This window comes from Mycteria americana, chromosome 15 (genome assembly GCF_035582795.1).
Source record: "Mycteria americana isolate JAX WOST 10 ecotype Jacksonville Zoo and Gardens chromosome 15, USCA_MyAme_1.0, whole genome shotgun sequence".
Lineage (NCBI taxonomy): Eukaryota > Metazoa > Chordata > Aves > Ciconiiformes > Ciconiidae > Mycteria > Mycteria americana.
In genome coordinates this window covers 9,392,750-9,418,596 of record NC_134379.1, presented here as the reverse complement: position 1 = coordinate 9,418,596, position 25,847 = coordinate 9,392,750, and the positions used below count along the sequence as shown (strand labels likewise).

At 47.1% G+C, this 25,847-nt stretch overlaps 1 protein-coding gene and 1 long non-coding RNA gene across 3 annotated transcripts in view; both read left to right on the top strand.

The window, feature by feature from the left end:
- Positions 1-11,367, top strand: part of ZZEF1 (zinc finger ZZ-type and EF-hand domain containing 1) — a 60,376-nt gene extending 49,009 nt beyond the window's left edge. For both annotated transcript variants that reach the window (XM_075518431.1, XM_075518430.1), the window contains exons 49-55: positions 1,122-1,265; positions 2,138-2,306; positions 4,194-4,292; positions 5,065-5,230; positions 6,788-6,938; positions 7,730-7,801; positions 8,298-11,367. In XM_075518431.1, the coding sequence (XP_075374546.1) occupies positions 1,122-1,265; positions 2,138-2,306; positions 4,194-4,292; positions 5,065-5,230; positions 6,788-6,938; positions 7,730-7,801; positions 8,298-8,372 (876 nt within the window). In that variant the 3' untranslated portion in view covers positions 8,373-11,367. The remainder of the gene's footprint in view (positions 1-1,121; positions 1,266-2,137; positions 2,307-4,193; positions 4,293-5,064; positions 5,231-6,787; positions 6,939-7,729; positions 7,802-8,297) is intronic.
- A 2,321-nt stretch (positions 11,368-13,688) lies between these two features.
- On the top strand, positions 13,689-14,460 carry LOC142417473 (uncharacterized). The gene is made up of 3 exons (XR_012778025.1): positions 13,689-13,899; positions 13,993-14,183; positions 14,345-14,460. It is a non-coding gene; the product is annotated as an uncharacterized LOC142417473 (long non-coding RNA).
- Positions 14,461-25,847: the final 11,387 nt, after the last annotated feature.

Below are 25,847 nucleotides of genomic sequence, written 5' to 3'. Positions count from 1 at the left end.
ACAGTAAGCAGCATACAAGAGTTAACAGCAAGTATTATTCACTGGCCTTCCCAGTAAGAAAACAAAGGAGTGTCAGATTAAAGTAATAAGTAGCAGTTCCTAAACAAACCAAAAGAACTGGTTCTTGACACAGTATGTCATTGAAATTTTTGCCACAGGGTGTTTATATAGGTTCAGAAAATGACGGGATGAACTGATAGAATAAAAATCTGTTAAGGCGTATTAAATACAAAAGCGTAGCCTTTGTCTTAGGCTATTCTGCCTGTGTGGAGGCAAAGAATGCATTCAGGGAACTACGCTACATACTGCCTTTGTTTTTTAAACTCCTTTTCCCCAAGAAATCCATCTTTAGCTGATTTGGAGATGAACCTTTTGGTCTGAGCTAGTATTGCATTTTATAGGAGTTAGAAAATTGCAGGTGAAGAGATGTAATAGGTTGCTATAATGACCTGGAAAGGGCCTCGAGTAGCAGGACTCCTGATTCAGAGCTTTTGTGCACTTCTGAAAAATAAGAAAGTGGAGACTCGGGTTGTTCTGAATTATCATTTAGTGTGTCCTGATAGACTAAATGGCATTTATTTGTATTTTTAAAGACAGAGCTCTTGCATCTAGTGCTTTCAAACACTGCAACCACTTAACTGATACTTAATCATTCCTTCTTATACGTGGAGTTGTACATTTTGAAGGCTAAAACATATGACATCTTCTATTCAAATCAAAACCTGTAGGTATAGAAGGTAAAGCTGTCTGTTTATTATGCTAACAAAGTTGCTTTAAAATTATCTTCCTTGTTTACAGCTTTAGTTTACTGTTAATTACTTTACGGATTAGCCTTGATTCTAGCATTTGTGGAAAGAGACGTAGCTAACAGCTCTCACGTTTTTATCAGATAAAGACTGCAAGGTCTGGAACAGAGGACAGAGTAAAATCTCCTGCACTTATGGAGATGACACTTGTAGACATCATTTGTGAATTTGTCTTGTTTCTTGCTAGTAGCTCGATTCTCTCTTCTGAAATGTTATGTGGCTAGAAATGACTCTTGTGTCAGTCATCAGCATGTAAGTTTGCAAATGTTGTTTTGATAGCAAATTGTATTTACGTGATGTGTTGCTTCTCCCCAGATTCTACAGAAAGTACTGCATGGGTGCAATGAGAGCATGCTAGGAACAATGGCATTGACAGCTTGCCAGTTCATGGAGGAACCCGGAATGGCAGTCCAGATGCGTGAATCTAAACATCCTTATAACAACAATACTAATTTTGAGGTAAGTTATACATGTATTACAGTGCAGTGGACTTGCATGACTTGAAGGCCAGTTGAAAAATATTAATGCTCCATGTGTATACCTGTGGGACTTCTGCACTTGAAGCACCTGTGAAATGTCCTCTTCAGTCTTGCTTTTGAAGAGGCTGATTCCAAGTGACTGAGGCCTTGCCCTGTAAGAAATGTGTTCAGTAAGGCACTTCAATGTAGTCCTAATTCAGTCACGAGAGAAGTGCATAACTTAAATGGTTTTACTACGCATGTGTTTGAAGCAGATCAGATACTTAAATGGTTTCAGGGCCTTAAATGAGCAAATATTTCTACCCTTTCATCCAGAGGTCTGTTTCACTTGGCCTGTTACTTCCTTGTGCTCTTAGACGAAAGCTAGGAGTGGAGCCTGTTTTTTCTTGTATTTCTCATTTTAGACTATCTTCTCCTGACACAAACAGCTTCTGATTTTCTTTTCTTGGTATTGTTTGAAAGCATTTTTCTACTATAGTTTGCTAAGTAATTATTGCCTCTGGGCAGGATTTTTAACTTTACTGCAGCTCTGACTCTTCAGATTTTTATTTTTAAAATGCATATAAACCTTTAGGTTCTAGCAATGAGATCAATGTCAGCAATGATTACAGCTTTTAAAAAACCAAAGTATTGCTAGCAATTAATTTTTACACTCTTAACAGCTAATGCAAACAACAGACTATGCTTTACATTTGTTAAATTAACTCCTGATAAAAATAACACAGACCTCCCCTCCCCCCCATGGAGATGCTGTAATATTTGTTATATCTCCCTTGTTTGTATGATGAAAATTAAGTGGCTTCTTGGTAATATAGTATTACAGTATACAAAGATCATGTGTTTATTTCTCAGGATAAAGTTCACATTCCCGGTGCTATCTACCTCTCAATCAAATTTGACTCTCAGTGTAATACAGAAGAAGGCTGTGATGAGTTGCTCATGTCCAGTAGCAGTGATTTCCAGCAGGATCGGCACAGCTTCAGTGGGTCTCCGCAGAAATGGAATGATTTTGAGCTTCCAGGTAAATATGCAGTGCTTTACAGTGCAAGCGTATAGGGTTTTGCTGGTATCCAGGACTCTTGAGAGAAACTACTGAAAGATAACAGTTAAATGCAGATGTTCCTGAGATGTGTGGGAAGAAAACTCCTTTTCTTGTCCCAGTCTGTTTGCTCTGATGTGCTGCTCTTGCATTTGTTTCTTAAAAGCAGGCTTATCTGTTGTTCTGCTACTTGACCTTTTTTTTTCCACACTTCAGTCAAAGCATGCACTTAGCTACTGGAAACAAATTTTGATCTTGATTCTGTTCCAACGCAGTCCTTGTTCTGCACGATATTCACTTACATTGTTTCTGCCTTGTCTTACTTTCCACAGGAAGCACATTTAAAAAAAAAAAAAATAGGCTTATCTCTTGTCTCTGTGCTATACTAGTGCTCAGAGCAAATAAAGAGTGTGTGCCAATGCCTTGTCTCCAGTTGTTGCCACAGAGCATAGCTGAAAAAAAATCAGTCATTTGACTGACAACTTCAGTCTGTATTCTCTAAGCACGTTTTTGATAACACAGTAGCAAATGCCAGCGAGCTGAAGGACTGCATGGTCCCATGCTTCTTAAGTTGTTTTAACCTGCTGAGCACTGTGGCACTGCAGGAAGCTTTTGACTTCGAGTACTTTCAGTAGCTGTAAATAGATTTAGGAACTTTCTTAGCAAAGCAGTTTGGCTTACAAGGTGCTAGTTAGAAACAAATGTGTGGTCTGTAGAAACATTTTGGATTTTTATGAACTTCTTTCTGTCCTCCTTTTTCTCCTAAGTACTTGCAGAGGTTTGCCAAGAAACTTAACTTTGAGGCCCATTGTTTTGGAGCAGCCTTGGCTGTGAAACTTGAGTTTCACCTTGTGAAACTTCATTTCCAGCCAAGGCTGTCTGTATTAAGGCTCTTGATTTCTCACTCAGCAGGCTTTAGCTGACACCAGGCATTTGAAAGCTTCTGGGCTTTTCATTTGATGGCAGGGCTTTCTCAAGACTCCTAAGAGTAGGAGAGAGCAATGGCTCCATTTCACGATGAAAAGGGGAACAGGTTTTTAGTTTTTGGGGTTTTTTTTCTTAAATCCTAAAAAATATTTTCAAAATTTTTCTTTGCCATGAAACTTTGAAAATTCTGCTTCCCAATGAAAAGTAGCATGCTTGTCCCAGGCTGATAGGATTTTTCATGGAACAGAAGGAAATTCCAAGTTTTAACCAGATCTAATATTACAGAGCACAATAGGTAAGGGTATGTTTTGTTTAGCATTACAGCTAACTACCAGTGTTCGTCTCTGTGAAGCTGTAGATGCTACAATGACAAGAACTATCTTGAATGTTCCACTGCCTGATTGTAAAACGGTCAAACATTTTGGTAGTTCTTCCACTTTTAAGTGGTTAAGTTTAACGATTTTGTTCCCTAGAGTAAAAGTGTGCGGTTTAATTTTCTGACATGTAAAAGCAGTGCAACTTTACTTTCACATTTTTTTTTAACCTTTTGTTTAATGGACTGTGAACTTGGCTGCCTATGTAGAGGTTCTTTTTTCATAAATCATAACTGATCCATAACACAATTGGAAAAGAGAAATTTAACTGTGTACAGTATAGAGTTTCTTTAACTCCCTTTTCTTCTATGTAGTTGACAAAAATGTAAGAGACATTATCCTTGTAAGTATCTTCATACAGTGGAAACCATTCCGGGTCTTACTTCAGCCTTCCATTTATCATACTGTTCTGTGCATTTCATAATTACCCAAAAGTAAAAGATCACTTCTCTTGAATGACGATATCTAGGTTTAATTTATGACAGACTTTTCATTTGAATTGTATTTGTGATAGCAAAACTAACTCAGAAGGTAGTAATGTGGATTTTCTTCCTTCGCTTGTACACAGGAGACACACTCTACTACCGATTTACTTCTGACATGTCTAACACTGAGTGGGGTTATAAGTTTACAGTGACAGCAGGTCATCTTGGAAGGTTTCAGACAGGTAAGCACTGCTCAGAATGTATTGGAAAGGACTTTTTGGAATTATTTTGCCGAGCTTTGACAGACTTGTGGTTATCCCTTTTTTTTTGGACTTAGAATTTGCTTTCTCCAATGCTTTGGAAATAACGTGATTAGTTTTGTTCAAGTTGAAACTTGACTAATGTCTCTTACTTGCTGTGACTTTATGCTAGAAATACCAAATCTTCACAGAGACTTGGAGATAATTACAATAATGTTATTTGCATTCAAAGTCTCATTATATGACAGTAATTACACACAGGATTTAGTAAACACTCCAAGGTGCTGTAATTGGAAACAGATATAATTGTAATTGTGTTTTTAAAAAGTAGTTATCCATTAGAATAGGCTGGCTCTGGATCTAATTTCTAGATGTAGCATGAAAGGTTTTGTTAGTTTATTTTAGAGTTTAAATATTTTACATCAAATTAAGGCTGGTGGATGATTTGTAATCAGCAAAACTCTACTGCATATCACATAATAGTGAGGACCTGTGTTTTGTTTGCCTTATTTGGGCAAAACTTTAATTTCAGATAGGATTCTTTCTAATTTTTAGCCAAGTTTTACCCCAGAAAAGACTTGCGATGACAGGATGTAATCTGAAATTATCTCAGATTTTTGTTTGGTATTTTCCTTCGATATTTCTTGCTTGCCAGAGCAATACTTAGTATATGGAGAAGAGAAAACAATATATGAACAGAATGGGTCCCTACAAAAGTAACAGCTGTTTGAATTTTTCTTTTTTTTTTTTGCAGGGTTTGAAATTCTAAAGCAGATGCTGTCTGAGGAAAGGGTAGTTCCTCACCTCCCACTGGCCAAAATCTGGGAATGGCAGGTCGGGGTAGCGTGCCGTCAGACTGGTCACCAGCGTTTGAAGGCTATCCACTTGCTCTTGAAGATAGTGCAGTGCAGTGCCCAGAGGTAAGCGCGCTGTTCTGCGTCGCACGCTAAAAGGCAAAGGGCAGGAGAAGAAAAAGTGATGAAGCTGATATTACTTTGAAGCCAGAAAACCATGATTTGGAGTCGGTATTCTTAATTTGCCTTTCAGATACAATTCACAGTGCCTTGATAGCAGAAACTTATTATAAGGGGGTTTTTGGAAAACATTTTATCTTTCTTGGCTTTTGAAAAAGGTCCAATGAATTCAAATGCTGTTGTAAAGAAAAAAAAATCACCCCGAAACAGGACAAAAAGTAGATTTCAATTAATTTTCTAGAAATTTATTCTCTTTGTATTAGTCGTACTTAAGAATTAAGGTGAGGATGGAATAATAAACTGGTGAAATGATGATCTGATTCTCTATAAAGTAAATAACTTTTAAATTATTATCTTTAGTTGTACCACTAAGCCTGTAATTGAGCTTTAGAAGGGATGGGTGTGCTAATGCTTCAGTATGTATGGCATGGGTATTTCTTATGAAAATACACATTCAAAAAAATGCTGAGCTTTTATAGCGTTTTGCAAATGTATACAGTCACGTTAACTCAGTAGAAATGCTGGAAACAAAGACTGTAATGCTGGAACGCTGACACTTATCTCGGTTATGTCCTTTCAGTTCAGAACAAGCCAAATCATGAAAATAACAGCATCCTACTAGCTTACTTTGATAAAGAGAAGTCAAAAAGGATATTCACATATAGTAATAAAAATGGACAATTACATAAAACCATTGCCTGACTCTGTAAATTTTAGATACACTGATCTGCATCCAAGTCTGAAAAACTGATTTTGGTATTACTTGTAATCACGGATTTATTATTTTTTTCAAGTTCCCTTAGTTTTTTTTCATCAGGAAATGTCTGCTTTGTCATGTGGACAACAAATTTAATTGCTAAAAGATCAAGTCTCTGTTGTGCTTATAACATTTACATTTAGTATTTTTCATGTGTTAATCTGATGATAGATTCTGAAATTGAGTTTCCCCCCTTTTGCCCCCCACTGAATGATATTTGTCATCCTATCTGTACGAACAGTGACATTTGGGTTAACTAGCTCTAACTCAGGAGTAGGAAGGAGGCAGGGTGGGAATTGTTTGTAAAGCTATATATCAGTTTTTGTCTGTCTGCTCTATACAAGGGCATCACCTGCTCAGTGCTGTAGTTCAGTATCGCATAATTTCAAGCAGTGGAGCTAAAGCATTTAGCAAAGTGATGTATATTGTTATTTTAAAGTCCTCATTTCAGGAGGCCGCTCAGTTTTAGAAAAGTCATTTAGACATATTCATGGATATGAGGTTTTCTCCACTTCACTGATTGAGAAATGAAATTCATTGTGCTGAAACACCTGACTGAATTTAGATTTTAAAATACTTCTTGTGTTTCTTCCTTCATTTATACATCTAACTGTCAAAACTGTATGGTTTTGTTCTCCTAAATTTGTTTGGGGTTGTGTTTGTTTTCCCCCCCCCCCCCCCCCTCTCCCAGAAACAGTCATAAGATCATGGTTACTCACTATTTCATTTAAATTACCTTTTTTCAGGGACTGTGACCTCACCTTGTTGAAGCCACTTTGGCAGCTTTTCACCCATATGGAAAACAACTTGTGTCATGACATGACCAAGCCTGGTATTCTCCTTCCTCTTCATCGTGCACTTGCAGAACTCTTCTTTGTTACAGAAAACAGAGTTACTGTAAGCAGTTCCTATATTTGTATCCCTCTTCTCCCCAGTGCTGGGAATGATACGTAGTTCAGTGTTAAACTAAATGCAGTTTTTCTTTATCTTGGCAAAGTTCATCAGAGCTTTAGAAACTTTAAATGCCTCAGAAACGCTAACGACTTTCTCTTGTGGAGTCTGGTAGCAAATTCTAATAGAGGGGCATGCTGTTGCCTTATCCATCATGGGACCTTAAGTAATAGTCATGACTCTTCCTTGTGCGATTAAGGCAGTAGGCCCTAAAGCCACTCTTTATCCTGAGAGGAATGGTGATTTAGTAATTAATTTGAAGGTATTTGCATGTGGTTTTCATAGAATCATAGAGTGCTTTGGATTGGAAGGGACCTTTACAGGCCATCTAGTCCAACCCCCCTGCAAGAGCAGGGCCATCTTTAACTGGATCAGGTTGCTCAGAGCCCCATCCGACCTGACCTTGAATGTTCCCAGGGATGGGGCCTCCACCACCTCTCTGGGCAACCTGCTCCAGTGCCTCACCACCCTCATTGTAAAAAATTTCTTTCTTAAATCCAGTCTAAATCTGCCCTCCCTTAGTTTTCCTTGAGTAGACTTTGAACATTACATATGAACAGTCTGTAATGAACGGATTTCTGTGGCCACAAACTGTGTTCTAGTCCAGGAGAGTCTTGTGTGTAGTTCTGATACCTTTGGTTCTTGGACTGCTATGATGATCAGCATTTTAATGTTAATTAGTAGGATGATACCTTTGGTAGAAACGCTGGTGTTTATTAAATGCTTTCTGGCTGCAGGAGCTTGGATCTCTACAGGAGTATTTGCTTGCCTTAAATACTGAAGATCATCTTCATCGCTGCACAGCACAGGTAATAAGATTACACAACCCCAGAGATGTGTGTTTTTGTGATATTTTTCTGGCAGACAGAGGTAATGAATGATTTCTCATTGCCCAGTGGAGTTTTATAAAACAGGTATCAATGTACTTGGGCTTTACAATACTGTGACAGGGCTCTGAAATTTGTGAATGAACTAAGCACAAATGCTGTTTTCCTTTAATAGTCAGATGATGTGCCACAAACTGGCTGTTGGGTGTCATCGGCTATATCTGTTTTACCGAATTGACCTCTCAACTGCCAAAACGTGGAAATGGGGAAGGGGGCTGGTCTTTCAGCAACTGGAAATGCAGTTGCCTTGCTGAAACTGCCTGGATGCATGACAATTACAGCACTACCAGGAGATGGCAAGGTAGAAACAGGATGGGTATTTATCTCTTTCTGTTTAATTTCATATACAAGGATTTCTTTACAGTTTTGGATTGAGGAGAATCTTTGATGTGACTTTGTGTTCCCTTCTCTTTTCTAGGCCCTGAAAAACATTGCTGCTATCAGCCTTGCCATTAACTATCCGAACAAATCAACAAGTTTCTGGAATGTTTAATACTGGCTCAGGCCGGAGTGCATGGGATAGAGTAGTTTGTCCATAGGACATTGGAACAAACATCTTAACTCCGTTCAGGAAAAGTTCCTTCAGCTTCAGTGTATGAGCACTCTGCAGCCTTCCTTCCTTCCACCTTGATGTAGAATTTGTAAAAGTAAAAGCGCACTTCAATGAAAAAGCACATCTTGAAGTAACTCACGCGTCGCCTACAGTTATGTATGCACATATTGTAGCATGTTAGAGTAAACAGAACAATATTTTTTTTTTATTCAGAGGAAGTAAACGAAAGAAGGTAGCTGAAGTACGAGAATGGAAGGCCCCCGCATCGGTATCATCTGCTCCCAAGGAAACTTGATTGATGGAACATGACAGCTTGGAAAATACTGCTGAACTCAGAGTGATGCCATCAGCAGCATCTATTATATCATTGAAGTGAAACAGGGAAACCAGAATCTGGTGGGCTGATGCAGAAATGGTCCACACTTGAATCCTGTCATGTTTGCTTTTGCTTTGAAGGCTACTACCCAAGGAAAAGAACTTTAATTCTTGCTAAACTACAGGTGGTAAAACAAATTCTGGGTGATTCGCATAGCAGTTAAAGGATTCTGGTTTCAGAGCATCCTTGTACAAGAGATTAACCTTTCTCCTGTTCTTTGATTCGATCAACTGGATCATCTAGTTTTACCTTAATTTATCTCCAGTGTGTTATTCTAAATAGTACATGATTCTAGTGCAGAGAGCAAAGGCTGGCCTCCATTCACAAAGCAGTGGTAATACAAAGAACTGAGGAACTTACATGTTTCTCAAAGATCACATCTTTACAAGAAATTATTCATGAGGCTTTTTTCTTTTAATTATTTCGATACTAGTGGCTTAGGAGGTCCTTCTCGGCAATGTTGGGAACCCGGACTCTCAGCACTCAGGGTGGGGGTTAATGATCAATCCAGTCTTATCTTATAGAGCAATAACTGCATTACTCTTAGTGAACATGGAATTAATTGCAGACCTTCTATGCTGAAATAAATTGGCTTTCTTCCTGCTCAACTACGCTGGTTATTCCCTTTCCAAAGAGTTAAAAAGAACATAGAAGGATTTGGGGGTGTATTTTTTTATACCATTATACAGTTTATAGAGCTGGTCTTGTCAAGTATGAATTCAGAGAACTTTTTATGCTAATTATTTTCTTCTTCCCTTCCTCACCTCAACATTAGGATATGAAAAAAAGGCAACCAAAAGCTTCAGTAGTAACTGAATGCAGGTTGTGTAAAGGCAGTGGCTCTGTCAGAAGGGAATATGCTTATTGGCCTTGCTTGTCCAGAAGGTGAGTGGTGCCTAAATAGCCATGTGCAACGTGCACAGGAGCACCGCTTTGGGGGACGACCTCTGAATTGATGGTCTTATCAGCTGGGGCTGAAACTTTAAGCATGGCCCAGTCTCCCTCTGAGAGGGAAACATGCAGTAACACATCCCCTTTTTTGGATGGCCTCTAGTGCTGTAGTTAAAGATGTTTTGATTTCTGTTCAGCCAGGGGAGTGCAAAGTGAATGCTTCTTCAGGGGATGAGGTTGAATCAGAATGTGATTATTCTGCCTGAAAGACTTAAAACGGAAGACCAAGAAGCACTATGCTGAAGCCATTGCCTTCAGGAATGGAGTGGCCCTCTGAGCAAATGAGAATGCCAGAGTTCAGGAAAAATGTACTATTTATCAAAGACTGAAGGGAGGCGGAGAGATACTGCTCTGAAACCGCTCCTCGAGCACACTGTAGTTGAACGTTAAAGCCCTCCTTCCTTCCTGAATGAGATCACGATGGGAAGGGAATTATCAAAGTTGTGGCATATCTTTAACGCATGGATCATTTTGTTCCCACATCTGAGTAACGTATTTGAGTTTGCAGTCTCACTGCAGGGATGTCTGAGAGATCCCTGAGGAACCAACTGTTTCACACTTTTTAATAGCATGAACAGATTCTGGGAACGGGGAGTTGCTCCACCAAAATGAGACATTAAGTCTACTTTAGGGAGTCGTATCGATGGGACAGGTGAGCATTTTGAAATTGCTCTTCTGGAGCAGTAGGACTTTCTATTCACTGCCTCAGTGTGAATCCATGGCTAAGCAGTCAAGGATATGCAATGGGCTGATTTGCTAAGGCATGTAGCATGCTGCTGAGATCTACCTGTTTTAGTCAAAGAAGGCTTTTTTCTTTTTTCACATCAGGGATGAAGACTGTAAATAAACCATTCATAGAACCTGTCATGGCTCTATCATATTCACATTTTTTTCCATTGGACTGTCTTTTTGCTTTCTATATGAAGACATGAGGCTGCAAGGATGACACAGGAGTGGCCAGTGTTCCTTACTAGGTGTACCACTTAACTTACTCTACCAGCAGTAACTGGCCTTGCGAATCAGTCATCTTGCCCTGAAGGAACTGTCTAAGAACAGTGTCCACTAATATAATTTCTACCCACTAGATGGAACTGAAGGACTGTGACCTGAGTTGACACTGAATCTGTTGCTGCCTTACAACTCAATCATTCATTATGGATTTTTTTAAGAGACAAGAAACACTGATTTTTTTTTTTTTTTTCTGATAGTTTTAAAGAGGAAGAGAATACCAATAATGAATATTCATGATCAATCACATTTTGAAAATCCTGCAGCAGATGCGAATGATACTATTGAATAGTATAAAACTGTCTGGAAAACAGGTATGCTGAAAAAAATGTGCCTAATATTAAAAAAAAAAACAACAACAAAAAAAGTTGTCCTGCCTGAATCACCTATGATGTGTTTAAAACAAACCATATTGTTCCTAATGATACATTTGACTTGCTTTCATTAAACACTTAAAAAAGAGAGTTTTATAATTTCTTTTCTTACAGGTTTACTACTTTGCAATTTTTATCAGTTGTTTAAAATGTCAGACCTTTAGATTTATTCCAGTTCAGTTCAACATGTAAAAAGAAAGCTACAGATGTGGGTAAAATATGCAAATGAAGAGAAATATATTGTAAAAATTCTATAAAAACAAAGAAGTACAACACGGTGTCTGTTGTTTGTTTGCTTTTCTCCTCTCCTCTCCTCTCCTCTCCTCTCCTCACTGAATGTTAAATGCTTGAATTTGCAGCGAGATCCAGGGCTTTTCTTACGAATCTTCACTTTCAGTGCCTGTAAGCAAATCTGCTTTTCCTCATGCAGTTAGTATATATCTGATATTGTATCAAACTATGCAGGATACATACTTCTGGAGTCGTCTCTTAAATTGCAGCCCTGCTGTTTACATTCCAGTGGCCTTATCCTAAAAATGAAGTTTTCCTGTGGATATCCATTGGTTTCAGTGCTTGTGTGTGTTTACTTTCAGACCTGAAACACACATCTGGGGCCTCAGATGTCTCATGTAAAGCTGAGATGTGTCTTAGTATCTCTTGATTCTAATTAGTGGTGTTTATCAGCAAAGGTGCTTGTACCTGCCTAGTCCAGTGGGCTTAGTTTAAAAGCTTGGGTTTAGCTCGAGGAAAGTGTAAGCGAGGAAGTCGGTATCCTTCTATATTTACCTAAAGCTGCAAGTTGTTTCCACTGGTTCCATGTGCTCAGAGAATGGTCTTATTAGGTAATTTTATTAAATACGAATAAATAGTATGATTGTGAAGTTGTGGGAGAGTAGGGACCATTCCCTGAGACAACCAGGTTTGAGCTTTCAGCCGGTGTAAGCAAGGTGACGAATCTAACAAATTCAGTTTAATCTGCTATTGAACGTAGTGTGGTCCCAGGCATTGGAATGTAACAGAGGTCACAACCATAATGTTTGGGAACCACTGTTTTGCAGATCAAGTTAATTAAGACTGTTTTTCTTCCAAGAGAAACTTAAAAGTGGGTGACTTTTGGTTTTTTTTAACCTACTTTTAGAAGGCTACGCTATGCTTAAAACAGAACTGGCCCAAATGCCCCGAGTTTTCAGGGCCTAGCTCAGATGTAACGTTTCCAGTGGGTCTTGTATCTTTGCAAACATTAGGGCAAGACCTGCCCTTTTATACCATTTTAAATCTCGAGTGACTGTCCACAAATCCATGAAGGTACCCTGCTATAAAATCTGGGCACCTTGGAGCAGAGCAAGACCCAGTAATCTGATTCAGTACTTTCCTTTCTTTAATGCCAAATGTGGTTTCTTGCAACCAGAAGTGAGTGGTGTTGGGTAGCTGGGGAAGCCGCCAGCACAAGCATCATACCTTGTTTTCAGGGGACAAATAACAACCGCAACCATGGGAGCCTGTAAAAAGCATGACCTGGTCTTTAAGTAAAGCTGTGAGAATGTTAGAAAACAGATTAATATATGTAAAGAGGATGCTTTTCAACACTCAGCTGGGTACGCTGTAGGAGGTCAGGCTGGATAATAACTGGAGCAAAGAATGTGCATTGGTAAAATGGCCTGGAAAAAAAGGAACTGTGTTGGGCTTTGTAGGGGGAAAGAGAAATCTGGCCCACCTCTGAATTTAAGGCAAAGAAGTCAATTCCAATTCAAGTGAATAAGAGAGAAATCCACTGTGAATAGGGAAGGAATTAAGTAAGAGGTGAAGGAAGTAAGATTAAAGCTCATTCTTTCCATGATGGTCAGGTCTAATTTAATCGGATCTGTTCTGCAGTAATCTTTCCTGATTTTTACTTAAGAAATCACAAATAATAAAAAGCTGGGACCAAGCTCAAACCCAGGCTGCAGCGTTGTGGTGGGGCTCATAAATGGGTATGCAGCCTAAGGAGTAATAAACACTTAAAAAAACCCTCAAAGCCTTATTTCCTCCAATGGGAAACATCAACAAGCAGTCCTGAAAAATAGATGGGAATCTCAGACAGTTTTGTAGCAGTCCTTAGCATTTAGAGATTCGTTCTTTTTATATGCAAGGGCTGAGACTGTTTGGATTTAGGGACCACGGGAAAAGAAGTGGCAAAAGGATAACTGGACTGTCTTGGAGACAGGGTCTTTCCACCTAAGGGTTAGGCAGTTTGCTGGGGAGCTTCTCCTACTAATGCTTTTCTGACAACTTTAATGATTTTTCTTTTAAGGTGGTTTCTTGCTTCCATTTCCCACTTTACTGTCTGACTTTCCATAAATCTTACTGCATTTTTTTTTTTAACATTTGCAGTGCAAATAGCAAATATTTAAGCTTGCATTGCATGGGAAAAAGTCAATTTTATGAAAACTAAAGAAATGTAAAATTAAAGCGCCTGCAAATATTTGTCAGTGGTACCTTCTCTCACAGGTGTATTTCCAAAATACTTTGTTATGATACACCTGTATCAGCAAACGTGCTTACTCCAAGCCATTCGGTACCGGCGTGTGCACGCGAGCGCGTGCTGAGACGCTCCGTTCAGAGGCCATGCTCCATTCCATACGCAGACGGACGAGATGCTCCATTGCATACGCACGGCGTGGGCCGCCTCCGGCAGTGAATGCCCCCTCCTCTCTTCACCCGCACTCTGGGGAGCGTTCCCCATCCCCACCTGCAAAAGACTGGGATTTGGCTAATTGTGGTGAGCTTAATTGTATTCTCTCCTCTGAAGGCTCTGGGCAGTGACTGTAGCAATACATTCTCCGTTGTCTCTTACTGTTGTGACCTGCTGTAGTGCATCTCTGTGCCTTGCTGCGCGTTCCCCACGAAGCCGCGTTTTGTGGCTCCGTCGCTTGGCAGAGCCGAGACGCGCGGCGTCTCCTCGGGGGCACGGGGGACAGGCGCTCGGGCTTTCCAGTGGTTTCTTAGGACGGCCCTTTGCTGCTCTCGGATGGTGTTTGCGCTCTTCCAGGAGGTGTTGGCAAGGTCGGTGCTAAACATCACACCTTCTTACTAGCTCTTTGTAATGAGTCATTCCCCTCGCCTTTAACGCACCTCTGCGGGGGTGGGCTGGGAGCTCAGCTCTCACCTCGCTGCCTTTCAGGCACCCAAAGGTCTTAATCTCCTCAACCACATAAAATTTCTAGGAACCAACAAAACATCTTATTGGACTCCAAAGGAGCTGCTGCTCCGCTCGTCTGGCGGCGTTGCTGCTGCATCAAACGCGAAACGAAGTGAAAAGAGGCGAAGTGATGCGCAGCGTGTTTTGGTAATTATTTCCTTTAAATATATTCCCCGTGTGTTTTTAGCCAGACCCAGTAAGTTTCCTCGAACGACGTGACAGAGGTGTTTCTGCGCTGTTGGATGGCTGCTGCGCGTTGCTCTGGGAGGGCCCTGCAGGTACGGGCTGCGGGGCAGGCGTGGGTTGCAGCGCAGTTACTGCCGTCAGCCGCAGGTTGTTGAAGCTTGGTCTGAATTTCTGGGTGAAAGATCCCATGCCCGAGGAATCACAGGAAATGCTTCCTTTTATGACTTTATACTTTCTAATCAGTAAAAGCACCCTATACAGATTTTTCTCTTTCCAGCAAGTCTCCTACGGTATAACTCCTATGATAGGAGGACTTCAATATACGTATAAAGGTAGACATTTATTAGGGCTTCAGTTCATCACCGTGCTTATCTTCCATAAATCAAATATGGAATTAAGGTGTAATCTTAAACGCATCTAGTTAAGCGTGTAAAGGTAGGCTTTAAATTGGTTTTGTTGCCTTGGAGCCTAAACAGACCGCACTGTTGAAACGAAGTTCACAAATTGTACGGCTTTCTCTTGTATCCAGCTAGATCTGCAAAGGCAAAAGAAAAAAAAGATGAATTCTTGAGTCAGGAGAACTGTTGAGTCAGGAGACCTTTAGTCTCATCGGCTTGCTTGAGAATAAGTCATGTCTGCCTTCTTACCCTTCTCCTTTACATAAACCACCCACAGAAAACTCATTAATCAAAAATGTCAATGGTTTCACAGAAATCCCCCCCCACTCACACCTTGGGTTTTATGTTCCTCAGAGTTGCAGGTTGGGCTTTTTTCTCCCTACCAATTGTATTTTTCTATTTTTTTAAATGTTTTTGTTCCTTCATACTGTGAGTGTTAATATTTAAAGAGAAAAGAGCGTTTCATTCTCTGTGGAGTCAATTTTGGATACGCTGCTGGATTTTAAACGACACCACTTTGCCTTCAATAATTGTCCTTCTTGCGTTACTCTGAAAAATTGCGTTTTCCTCCACTCGTTCGCCGGTCTCAAAATACACCGTGATGCCTTTGATCTTTGGCACCTTGTTTTTCTGCGGAAGATGTCTCAGCTTCTTCAAAGCTGACGGCACCTCGGAGGGTGTGCTCTTTGCTCGCCGCCTTCCCCGGCACACCGGCTCGCTGCTGCGGCTTCTGCCTTTTCATTCGGTCGGGGGGGCAAACTTCCCGTGGAGGCAGGACCCGGGCAGCTGCAAATAGTTGCTTTATTTACCAGAAACTCAAAGGCTCTCCAAGAGTAAAGCAAATCCCTCCTGAATTTTGCGCTAATAATGCTTAAAACCAGCAGAGACGGCTGCTGAGAGGTTGTAGCTTTTCTTTAATTAAGCCTTCACAGGGGCGAGGGGGGGATCCTCGCATGAGGAGCGTGGACCGATGTCCAGGAGCTCTCTCTGCCTGTCCCCCATGCTTGCCGGGTACTATAGGAATTGGAGATGCTGCTCTGCTCCACGACGTCTCCTCACAGCCAAAATAGGGTTGGAAGGGCACCAGAAAGATCCCTCCAGTTCCTTGGGGTTTTTGCCTGCTTTCTTTCCAATGCTCAATGCACCTTCGTGCCCCCTGGGCCAGCAAAGGTTGCAGGGCCGCTGCACGCAGTGTAAGAGCTGTCGGTGCTATCGCCTGCCGCAGGTGAGTGGCTGCTGCCGTTAGACAGTGTCTTCTGCAAAAAAAAAAATCACACGTTTACTTCCCAGCTCGTTGCCTCAAGCACATCCAGAGCCCTCGCCAGGCAGCTGAGCGCCGAGGCTCGCTGGCTGGGAACAGCCTGTCCCGTCGTGGGGCCCAGGAAGCGCCTGTTCTTGGTACGGTGACAACGGTGGCATACGGCCTCGGCGGGGCTGCCCGCCCCCGGAGCGGCTGCCGGCGGCCCATGGCGCTGGGCGCACGCTGCCAGCTCTGCCCGGCTCTGGCGGCCGCTGCCCGCGGGCCACCGCGGGGCAAGCTGGGTGCCTGCCGGGGCTCCTGGGGGTCGGAGCGTGGGGCAGCTGGAGATGCACCGGCTTCCGCAGCTAAAAGCAGCTCTGTAGCTTCTCCGAGTGGCAAACCCCCTGTGTGTCGCTGCGGGGACAGCTCTGCCCTTTGCAATACATGTTTTATTCCTGGGCTCCTGACCAGGAGGAGCTTGCTTTCCCTGGGGCAAAGTCCTGCTCTCGGTTTCCCCCAGAAAGCAGCCGCTACTCCTCACCCTGGGGTGCTGCGCCCTGCGCGGCAGCACTGGCCTTACCTGGGCTTGTGGCCGGTTCGTTCCCCGCCTCGGGACGTGGCTCCCGGCACACGAGTGACCCCCCAGCAGTTTTATTGCCCTGACAGACACGGTCACGATGCCACCGTGGGCTGTTGATGCCTGCAATCCATCGTCTGCCCAAGGCAGCCTTTGGCTTTTTTTCCTTTTAAGGCTTTTCCTGCTTTGAGGGTTTCAGAGAACCGCAGAGCCTCACCTGGTTCAGCAAGACGTCAGCCCAGCTTGAGCTAACAGAGACCAGAGAGTGGCAATCGCTTCGCTTGCACAGGCGTAAGCTGCAGGTGACTGTCTTAACTTGACTTTTGGCTTCCGATTTTTACACCGCCCTTTGCACGAGGCTGGTGGGAGGCTCCCGGGGCGAGAAGGCAGATCCCTGCTGCACCCGTAAAGCTGCCGTGCCTCCGGCTGCACATCCTGAAGGGAGAGGCATCGCCGCTTGCTTGTTCTCTCAAACATCCCTCAGGCTCCCACACTAGCCCTGAAATAGAAAATTTGCTTGCCGGTGAGTTCTGGGCTCCTCTTACCCCGGGCTGCCGCGAGACGCAGGCATCTTCATGCGGCATTGCGCGGCTGTATGTGGATTCACGCAGTTGTCGGCGCTGATCTATGGCTTTAATTACAAACTAGTCTTCTGGTAAGTCTCGGATAAGTCAAAACAGACAATGGCAGCTCAGCCCCAGCTTGTGAGCGGTTCAGTTCAGTACTCAGGAGCCCTCATCTGTGGCAAAACTCAACCTGATCGTGAATCTCTCCGTGCAAAAGCTGGTTTTTGTGTCCCACCGCCCACCCCCTGGCAGCAAGCCGCCGGCTCCCCGAGCCTTGCTCTGCCCTCGCGATGGTGCGGCTTGGCCCTCTGCTCTTCTCTTCTGGTGGCACGGCCCAGCTCCTTGCTCAGACGAGCCTCCTTTGGCTGCGTCAGCTGTCCCGGGAGGTTTTTGCCGAGGCCGAGCACCCCCTTCCTGAGGGGACGCAGGAGGAGGAAAGCAGGACAAGGGCCTGTGGCTGTCTGGGGACGCTGCACCCCCAGACTCAGCGCGATGGCTCAGGTGTTGAGTCGATCTGCTGCTGTTGATGGTTTTGCTTTGGGCGCTGCCATCGGGGCTTTCTGAGCGGCGGCACAACCCGGCAGCGCCCTTTCCCTCTCCCGTTGCGGGTGCCTGGGGCGGGAGCAAGGGAGACTTGAGGGCAGCATCCAGCTAGGGCACCAGGCAGAGCGCCTGCCATCCCCACCCAAACTTTGGAGGCCTCTTCAAGGCAGCGAGCGTTCGCCCCAGGCTGTGGCTGCAGATGGTGATGCTGGAAGAGCAGCGTCCTGGTGAGCAGAGCTGGGGGGATCCCCAAAATAAACTGATCCCTTTGGGGTAGCTGCTGCGGAGCCGGGACCCTGCTGTGGTGCTGGGAGCAACGGAGCAGCCCCGAGCACGGCTGTCCCATTTGCACGGACCGCCGCGGAATCCCAGCCCAGCTCAGGCCCCGGGGGGATGCTGGAGGCGGCAGGTTTGTGCCCGGTGCACGTTCCCCCCGTCCTGCTTCGTCAGCTATTGCCTCCTGCAGCCCTGGTAGCAGCCCCGGCGCCTTCCCAGGGAGCCCTGCCAGCTCATAAACCGCTTTTAATCTCTAAAGAAGGTCCTTTGTGCGGCCTTTTGTCAACAGGGCCTGTCCCATTGCTATAGCTACGGTCCCTTTGCCACCGGACACACCTGTTTGTTTTTCCAGCTCCTTTCTGTTGCCATCAGATTTCTCTGCCACCTAAATAAAAATACTGAGAAAAGCCCTGCCCCGGTCCTGCGCCCTCGCCGCCCTTCCCGATTAAGGAAACTCCTCGCTCCCCCGGGACCAGTTTTCTGCGGGCAACGGCCTCAGACCAGCCTGCTCAGCTGGGCCCCTCGGCACGGCTTCGTTCGCCTGCCTTTTGCCCTTAAAATTATTGTGCTCGTGGTGGAGCAGGGCTGGGGACAGCGTGGTTCACAGAGGCCCCCGGGCGAAGCAGACGCCTTGGGAAGGGCAGGGGACGGTGATGTCCCCATAGCCCATCAGCAGGAATTTTGCAGATACACCATGGGGTTTTCTCGCTGAATGCTTCCCCCCCCCCAATGCATAAAACCCCCCGAAATATGCTTTTGGCATATCGGCCTCGGGCACCTGCTTGGGCAACAAGAACTGCCCCGGCTCCCGGGCTGCAGCGCGGTGCGGAGCAAGGTATTTTCCCCAGAGCCCTGCGCTGTCCCCGGCACCAGGAGCCTTCCCAGGGGTTTGCATCACCCTTTAGGGACATTAAAAACCTAATGTATATACCGGCTTCATGAGTTGTGGCTGCTGTGTGCCCAGAGAAAAACACCCAGAGGTGGAAATGATCTTGGGGGAATTTCCCTTCATTTGCAAACCTTGCTCCTGCGCAGGGTGTTTCTCCTGCACCAGGTTCAGGATGGCGATTTGCGATGGATATCGAAAGCATTTCCATGAGCGAAGAGAGCTTATCTTGATCTTTATTGGAGCAACCTGACCATAAACACCTTGTTTTTCTCTTCCTGCGTTTCATTTCTTCCCACACCAGATGCAGCTGAGGTTTGTCCCTGGCACCGGGGCCGTGGGATCCGCCGTTTCGGCACAGCAGAGCTGCCGGTATTTGCTTTCCCTGCTCCGTGCACTGAACCTCGGCACGGCTGAGTCACGCTCTGCGCTGCCGCCTGACTCACCGCCGCGCCGAGATCGCCGGGAAACCTCCGGAGTCAGGCAGAGAAATCCACCCCCGGGCTGCGAGGTTGAATCCCACAGCGCCGGAGCTCCAGCTCTTTCCGCTGGGACCCAAGGCGATGCTGAAAAGGAGAGGGGAGAAGCATTGGGGGACACGCAGCCCCTGTCAGGCACGAAGGCAGGATGGTCCTGGTGACAAGGATGGGCTGGAGGCCGGGAGCAGGTTTCCAGGATTTGGCCTTACTTTTGCTACAAGCTGGCAATGAAATAATTAAACAAAACCTTCTTATTTCACCTGAACGTTATTGCTATTTATTCTCCTGCTGCTTTGGCGTTGCTTCTAAATATTTAATGTGTTGGAAATTGTATTTTTGATTAATGCGATGTATTTGGTACGTGATGTGTGCATTACCATTTGGAAAAACAACAAAAAAAAAGACCTTAATGATCTTCATAAAACAAGGCTGGGTTTAGCAACGTTGCAGCTCATCCGGCCCCGTGCTGGCCGTCCCCCCGTGCACGTGCTGACCCCGAGCACCGTATTGCATCTGTCAAAGCTTGCCTGAAATTCGAGTTATTTGGAATCTGCTGTACAACAAGCCGTGTCCCCGATGCCAGCTCTGGGGGGGCGTGCGCGAGGGCTGCCGCGGGTTCGCAGCAGCGCTGCACAGCTGGAGCGCAGGCACATCTGGGCAGCCGCTCCGGGAGGGATGGAGCGGTGTTGGGGTGCGTAAGCGGGAAGGACAGGGGGGACAGCTGGAGAGTTTCAGCGATGGTCCGGCTCTCCTGCTGCCCATCACCCTGCGGTGAGACAAAACCAAGCTGCCGTTGGGTGGAAAACAGGCTTTTCAGGAGAAATCCATCACGCTCGGTTGGATGTTTCTGTAAATGAAGAGGGCTGCAGGGAGCGTGGCGTGCGGCGTGGCAGCGGCTGCTGACCTGCCCCGCAGTTGGATTTGTCTTTTAGAAAAACATCCAGTTTTGGTATTTAAGATTTCCAGCAATGGAAAATTCACAGCAGCTGCGGGGCTGGGGAGCCAGGCGCTAATTGGCGGAACTTGTAGAAAAAGCGTTCCTCCAGCTCTTTTCCATTGGAAAATCCAAAAGCTTTCTCCAACTGTTGATTTCTCACAAAATCTAAAACAAAACACGCTGGGCGGGGGAGCAGGGGTGAGGGAAGATCTTGACAATGTTGGAGCAGCCCTTTTCACTCCATCAGGACAAATATTTACATTTTTTTCATTTTCAAGTTACTCTTGTTTGGAAATCATTTGTTTTATATTGCACTCTGTTACCACGCTTTGAAAAATCACAAAGAAAACAAAGTGATTTTGCAGAAATACAATGTTTTGGCCAAAGCAGAATGACTTTTTTTTTCCAAATTTTCCCTGGGAACGTTGACATTTCGGGGCCTTTTCCAACTCGGAAATTTCAGAATGATCTCTCCTTCCCGTTTGTCCAGCTACAGCATAGGATAATAATTCCCGAAGGGTTAATAATAAATCTTTTAATAAATTTTTAATCAATCCTCAGCGTCCATCAGGCACTTGCGCTGCCTGGTTCTCGGGACTGGAGCCATCTGCGACGCTTCCTACCGCCGTGCTCAAACCCACCCGGAGCATCTGCTGCTCCCGTTGGTGGCATTGCTGTCGTTTAGTAAAGCAGTTAGAAATCATCCCTAAACGAGCGCTGCAGGTAGCACCTATAGATCTTGCAAGCAGCATTTGAAAAAGAGAATCTTTTCCTATTGCAAGAACCTCTCTCGCTGGGGGAGCGCGGGTGCGGTTTCGCCCTAGGCGGATGCTGTAACGTCCTTCCAGGTGTTATTTTCCCTGCATTGGAGAGGGTGGGAGTGATTCGGGTCATTAGCACTGGGAATACGACCAGAACTAACGGGGCCAGGCAAAGGCTGCGTGGCCGCGTCCCTGCCTGCGGTGGGAATACGCTCCGCGTTTCTCATGGAGATGAAAGGCGAAGGAGGGGAGAGGTCCTGGGAAGGCTGCGGGCTCAGGAACAGCTCTTAATCATCCACCTGATATCACATCGTGGCAAAATCCAGTCCAGCTTGGGGTTTTCCTTCGGGAGATGGATTTGAGACCCACTGAGTGACTGTCCCCGTAACCCTGCTGCGGGTTGCAGCAAGGCGGACGCGAGTGCTTTGCATCCCAAAACTCGTGATGCCACATCTCCCCCCAGGGCAGCGGCTCCGGCGTTGCAATCCTGGTCACGCTTTTCCTTCCCAAAATCTCCCTGGGCTCCTGCACGCCCCATCTCCTCCGATCCTAACGTCTTTCCTGCTGCGACCGAAGCATGTTGCGATGCATCCCGGCACCCGTGGGTGAGGAGAGGCTCCGTCCCTTCCATCCTGCAGAGCCGTTCCCAGCGGGAGCTTTGCGGCAGGGGGCCTGGGGGGAGGTCCGGGGAGGGGGGAGCCGATGTCAAAGCTCCAGCCCCTTCTCAGCAGCCTGAACCTCCCTGGCCCTGGGGACGTGCTTGAGAAAAGCCACCATTGAGGTGCTGGGCCTGTCCCTCAGTGAATAATGTGCACGGTTGGGTGTCGCGGCCGGGGGGGCCCCGCACCCCCCGGGGCTGCCCAGATCCTGCGGAAGCTCCTTGGCCATCCGCTCCGGCCGGTGAGGCCGTTCCCTGCTTCGACCGTGGGCAAACCGGCCCCGACGGGCATCGGCGGCTCCCGGCTCACACCCAGCCCAGGGCTGTGGGCTGTGCGTGGGGTCCAGGGTGTGGGCTGGGGACAGGCAGCTCGCTGTCCGTGAGCTTTCTGCTGGAAAACTTCCCTTTTGACGAAAATGTGCCCTTTGTGCATCAGGTGGGGGGAGCTAATCCCAGTTTGCAGGTGTAGGCAGCTGGCTCAGGTGTCTGGATTAGGGCTAAACCCTGCCTAATCCGTAGGGATGGAAAAGGGATTTAAAGGGATTCCCTCCTTTAAACGCCCTTTGCAGGGAGCCCACGTCCCTGGTGATGCCCTGCCTCGGGTGGGATGCGCGGTGCTGCCTCATGTGAGCTCTCCCTCTGCTTCCAGCGGGCCCAGCATCGCCTCCCACCCCGCATCTCCTGCTCCTGCTGCCAGCTCTCCCGGCGAGCAGGTTTTCTAAACCTCTGGTCCTTTGTGCAGCTTTTTGGGATGCTGCCCCGGTCCGAGGCCGCCAGACAGGGACCCCGGGGTCGTGGGTGCAGCCAGGACTGACCCCCCCGGGAGCCCCGCGACGCTGAGCTCCCGGGGGGACAGTGCGTGAACAGGGGCTCCTGCTGTGCTCCCCACGTTGCTGTGGGGCACCCCCACCTCCTGACCCTGTGGCATGAGCACCAGTGCTCGGGGCAGGGCCGTGGGCACCCGCTCCAGCACCCCTTTTTGGGATGCTCTGAGGAAGAGGCTCAGCAAAGCCCAGGGGAGGCTGGCGGGGGGGACAGCGGGGTGCCCTGGCCGTGCCGTGGGGTCTCGGCTGGCGTGGGGCCGTCTGCCGCTGCCTGTTCCCCCTCCCCTCCGGCACATCCCCTCGCTCGAGCACTTCCTTCCTCCTGTCCCGTTTTTCCAGCGATGCTTCTCCTCTGCCGCTGTCTCCTGTCCCAGCAGCTGTTTCGTAGCACCAGCTATTTTGACTACTCGGTTAACTATTTATCCAGATGGAGCGGGTCTGTTGTCGTGCGCCTGGCATGTTTTTTCCATATACAAATTCTGCGCCAAAGCGGAGAGGACAAAACCCAACAAGCTCTGTGAGTCGTCCCGAGCGCTGGGTGTGCCTGCTTCGGCTGGCGTTCAGCCTCCCCAGGTCACAGCCCCTGCTCCAGCCCCTGCCCTCGCCCCCTTTTACCTCCAATTCGGGGGTTTTGTCCTCCTCATCCCTGCTCTTTCCCTCGCACCGGTCACGCCGTCGGACTTCTCCCTCCTCGCCCTGGACCGGCTGCAATAAGGAACTGGCGTGCCTTTATTTTCCTAGCACTTAATTTTAATCAAATGCAAATACCAAACACTTTACAAACGCAGCGACCTGTGCAGACGTTAATTGCCGGGGCTGGGGATGCTGTTTGCCGCCCTGGGAAGGGGCAGGATGGGACCCCTGGCCCCCGTGGCGTGGCGGGGCGGCGTGGCCCTGCGGCCATTCCTGGCTCTGCCCCAAATCGAGGTCACGCCAGGTCGCCAGCCTCCAGCAAAGGAGCTCAGGGAGGATTTTGGGACCCGTGCATCCTCCCAGGGGCCCAAGCGCTTCACTGGGGCTTTGGAGCTGGGTCTCTGCAGCCCCTATTAGGGCGCAAACCCACCGCAGAGCTCAGCTCCCAAACATGCTGCTGCTTCGAATACCCTGGAGGTATTTAAAGGACGTTTGGATGCGGTGCTTAGGGACACGGTGTAGTGGTGGTCTTGGCAGTGTTAGGTTTACGGTTGGACTCGATGATCTTAAAGGTCTTTTCCAACCTATACGGTACTGTGATTCTGTGATTCACCCATTTCTGCTGCTAGATAAAGGCTCTTGGCCTAAAGCTGCCTTTTCCCCAGCAGGGCGGTGTGATCACCTCTCCAGCCCTCAGAGCTCCCCATCGCCATTAGGGACAAGAAATGGCTTCACCCGAGCACCTCCCTGAGCAAATTCCTGGGAGGATTTTCGCCTCCATGCCATGCTCCAGCAGGACTGAGGCGTTCCCCACGAGCGAAACCCGTGGCTGGTGGTCAGCAGAGCTGAGGGTGCCCTGATACCCACAGTCCCCTGGACGGCAGCAGGGCCCAGGTTTGGCTGCTCAGCAGCATTTGCATTGAAAATCCCAGCTTTGAAATGCAAAAAGTGCCCTGCTGCGATGCGAGACATTGCAGCAGAGAGCTTATAGCAAAGCCTAAATATTTGTGCAGAAACTTTGTGTTTTCCCTCTGCTCTCGAATTTTGTGATATTTATTTCCTTTGCTCCCTCCTGGGCTGGGGACGAGCAAGGGCAGCCCCTGGCTCGGTCACGCTGGAGGGGACATTTCTCACCATCGCACAGCAAAACCAGATGAAATTCAGAAAACCACGCCAAAACTTCCTCCTTCAGCAAGATTTCTTTTCTTTTCAGCTCTTTTCTTTGCAGAGAGCCTGAAGTTTCCGAGCACACTTGTCACTCAGTGCATGAAAGGAAAGTTGGCAGCTCTCCGGGCTATTGTCAACCCCCTTACGAAACTCAAGGATTTCGGCTGCATTTCCTACCCGCTGACCTTATCGAGGTTTTGCATGCTCTTGGCATTTCTTCATGCCCCGGGGCGTTTGCATGGTGCAAAACGCCGGCGGCAGCGGGGCGAGGGGCCACAGCACTGAAAGCGCCGCGGCCCCTCGCCCCGATGCCAGCGGCCCCTTGTAGGGGTGCATCCCCTGCACGCAGGTATTTTAATAGAGATAAGCGACTCTTGGCACAATTTATTTAGCAAATGCCCTGCTATTTCTGTTTGTGAGTTGTCGGCCGAGGTTTGCTGAGCGGCTCGTGCTTGTTTCTTGCTTATAGTCGTTTGCCGAAGGCTTTGCAGCAGCAGCTTGGGGTGCATCCCTTGTGCTGCATCGCTCACGTGGCCTGGGGACACCTGGGGACCTCAAACGTCAGATCTCACCCGCAGAGCACAGGGATTGCCTTCAGCACATCTCCTCCTGATATTCCCACCCCGGCTCTTAGCGTGTCTGCAAAAATATGTGCAGAAGTAGATGCAAAGATGCCTTGCAGCAGGTGTGCAGGCAGGGGTGGCTGCTCTGGTGGCCTGTCCCCAAGGACGTCCTCAAGACAGACCTCAGCAGCACGTGTCGGGGTCTGCTGGCCTCCATGGGAAGCCATCCCGTGCCGGGGTCACCCGACGCTACAAGATGGGACCAAACGCCCAGGGATTCGCCCCAGCCATTGGAGAAGCAGTCCATCTTTCTTTCAGAGTGAATTTAGTATCGCGGCCAAGCGCTGCTGTGTGCTCGTGCAAGACTAAACTGATTTTCCAGGAAGGTTTTTGGGCCCAGGTTGGACATTCATGGAAGCTAAGTGGCTCCTGTGCCAGCAGAGCAAGCCTCGCTTTTCAGGAGCAGGGACTTGGTTTGTAGTTGAATCCCATCTGCGGGCTAGGGCGAGCGCTGCAGGCACGCGTCCCCTGAGCTGCCCAAGGTTTGGGTCACGCTGCTGGGCCTTCGTGAAGTGGGTTGTGGAGCCCATTAGTGGGGGACGAGGGACGCAACGTGGGCTTGGTCATCTTCTCCCCCTTGAGAGCTCTCACGCGGGAGCAAAGCCACGTGGAAGCGGGAGCTGCGCTTGGGCGCGTCAGGAAGAGGTTTAATACTTGGGGGGTGTCTGGGGCTTTGCACGTGCCCCGGGTGAGGGTCTCTCCAGGGACCCCCCCGCCCCCCCGGGACCCGCTGCCCCCCGGGACGCAGCGGTGGCAGTTTGTGCTTGACCTGCA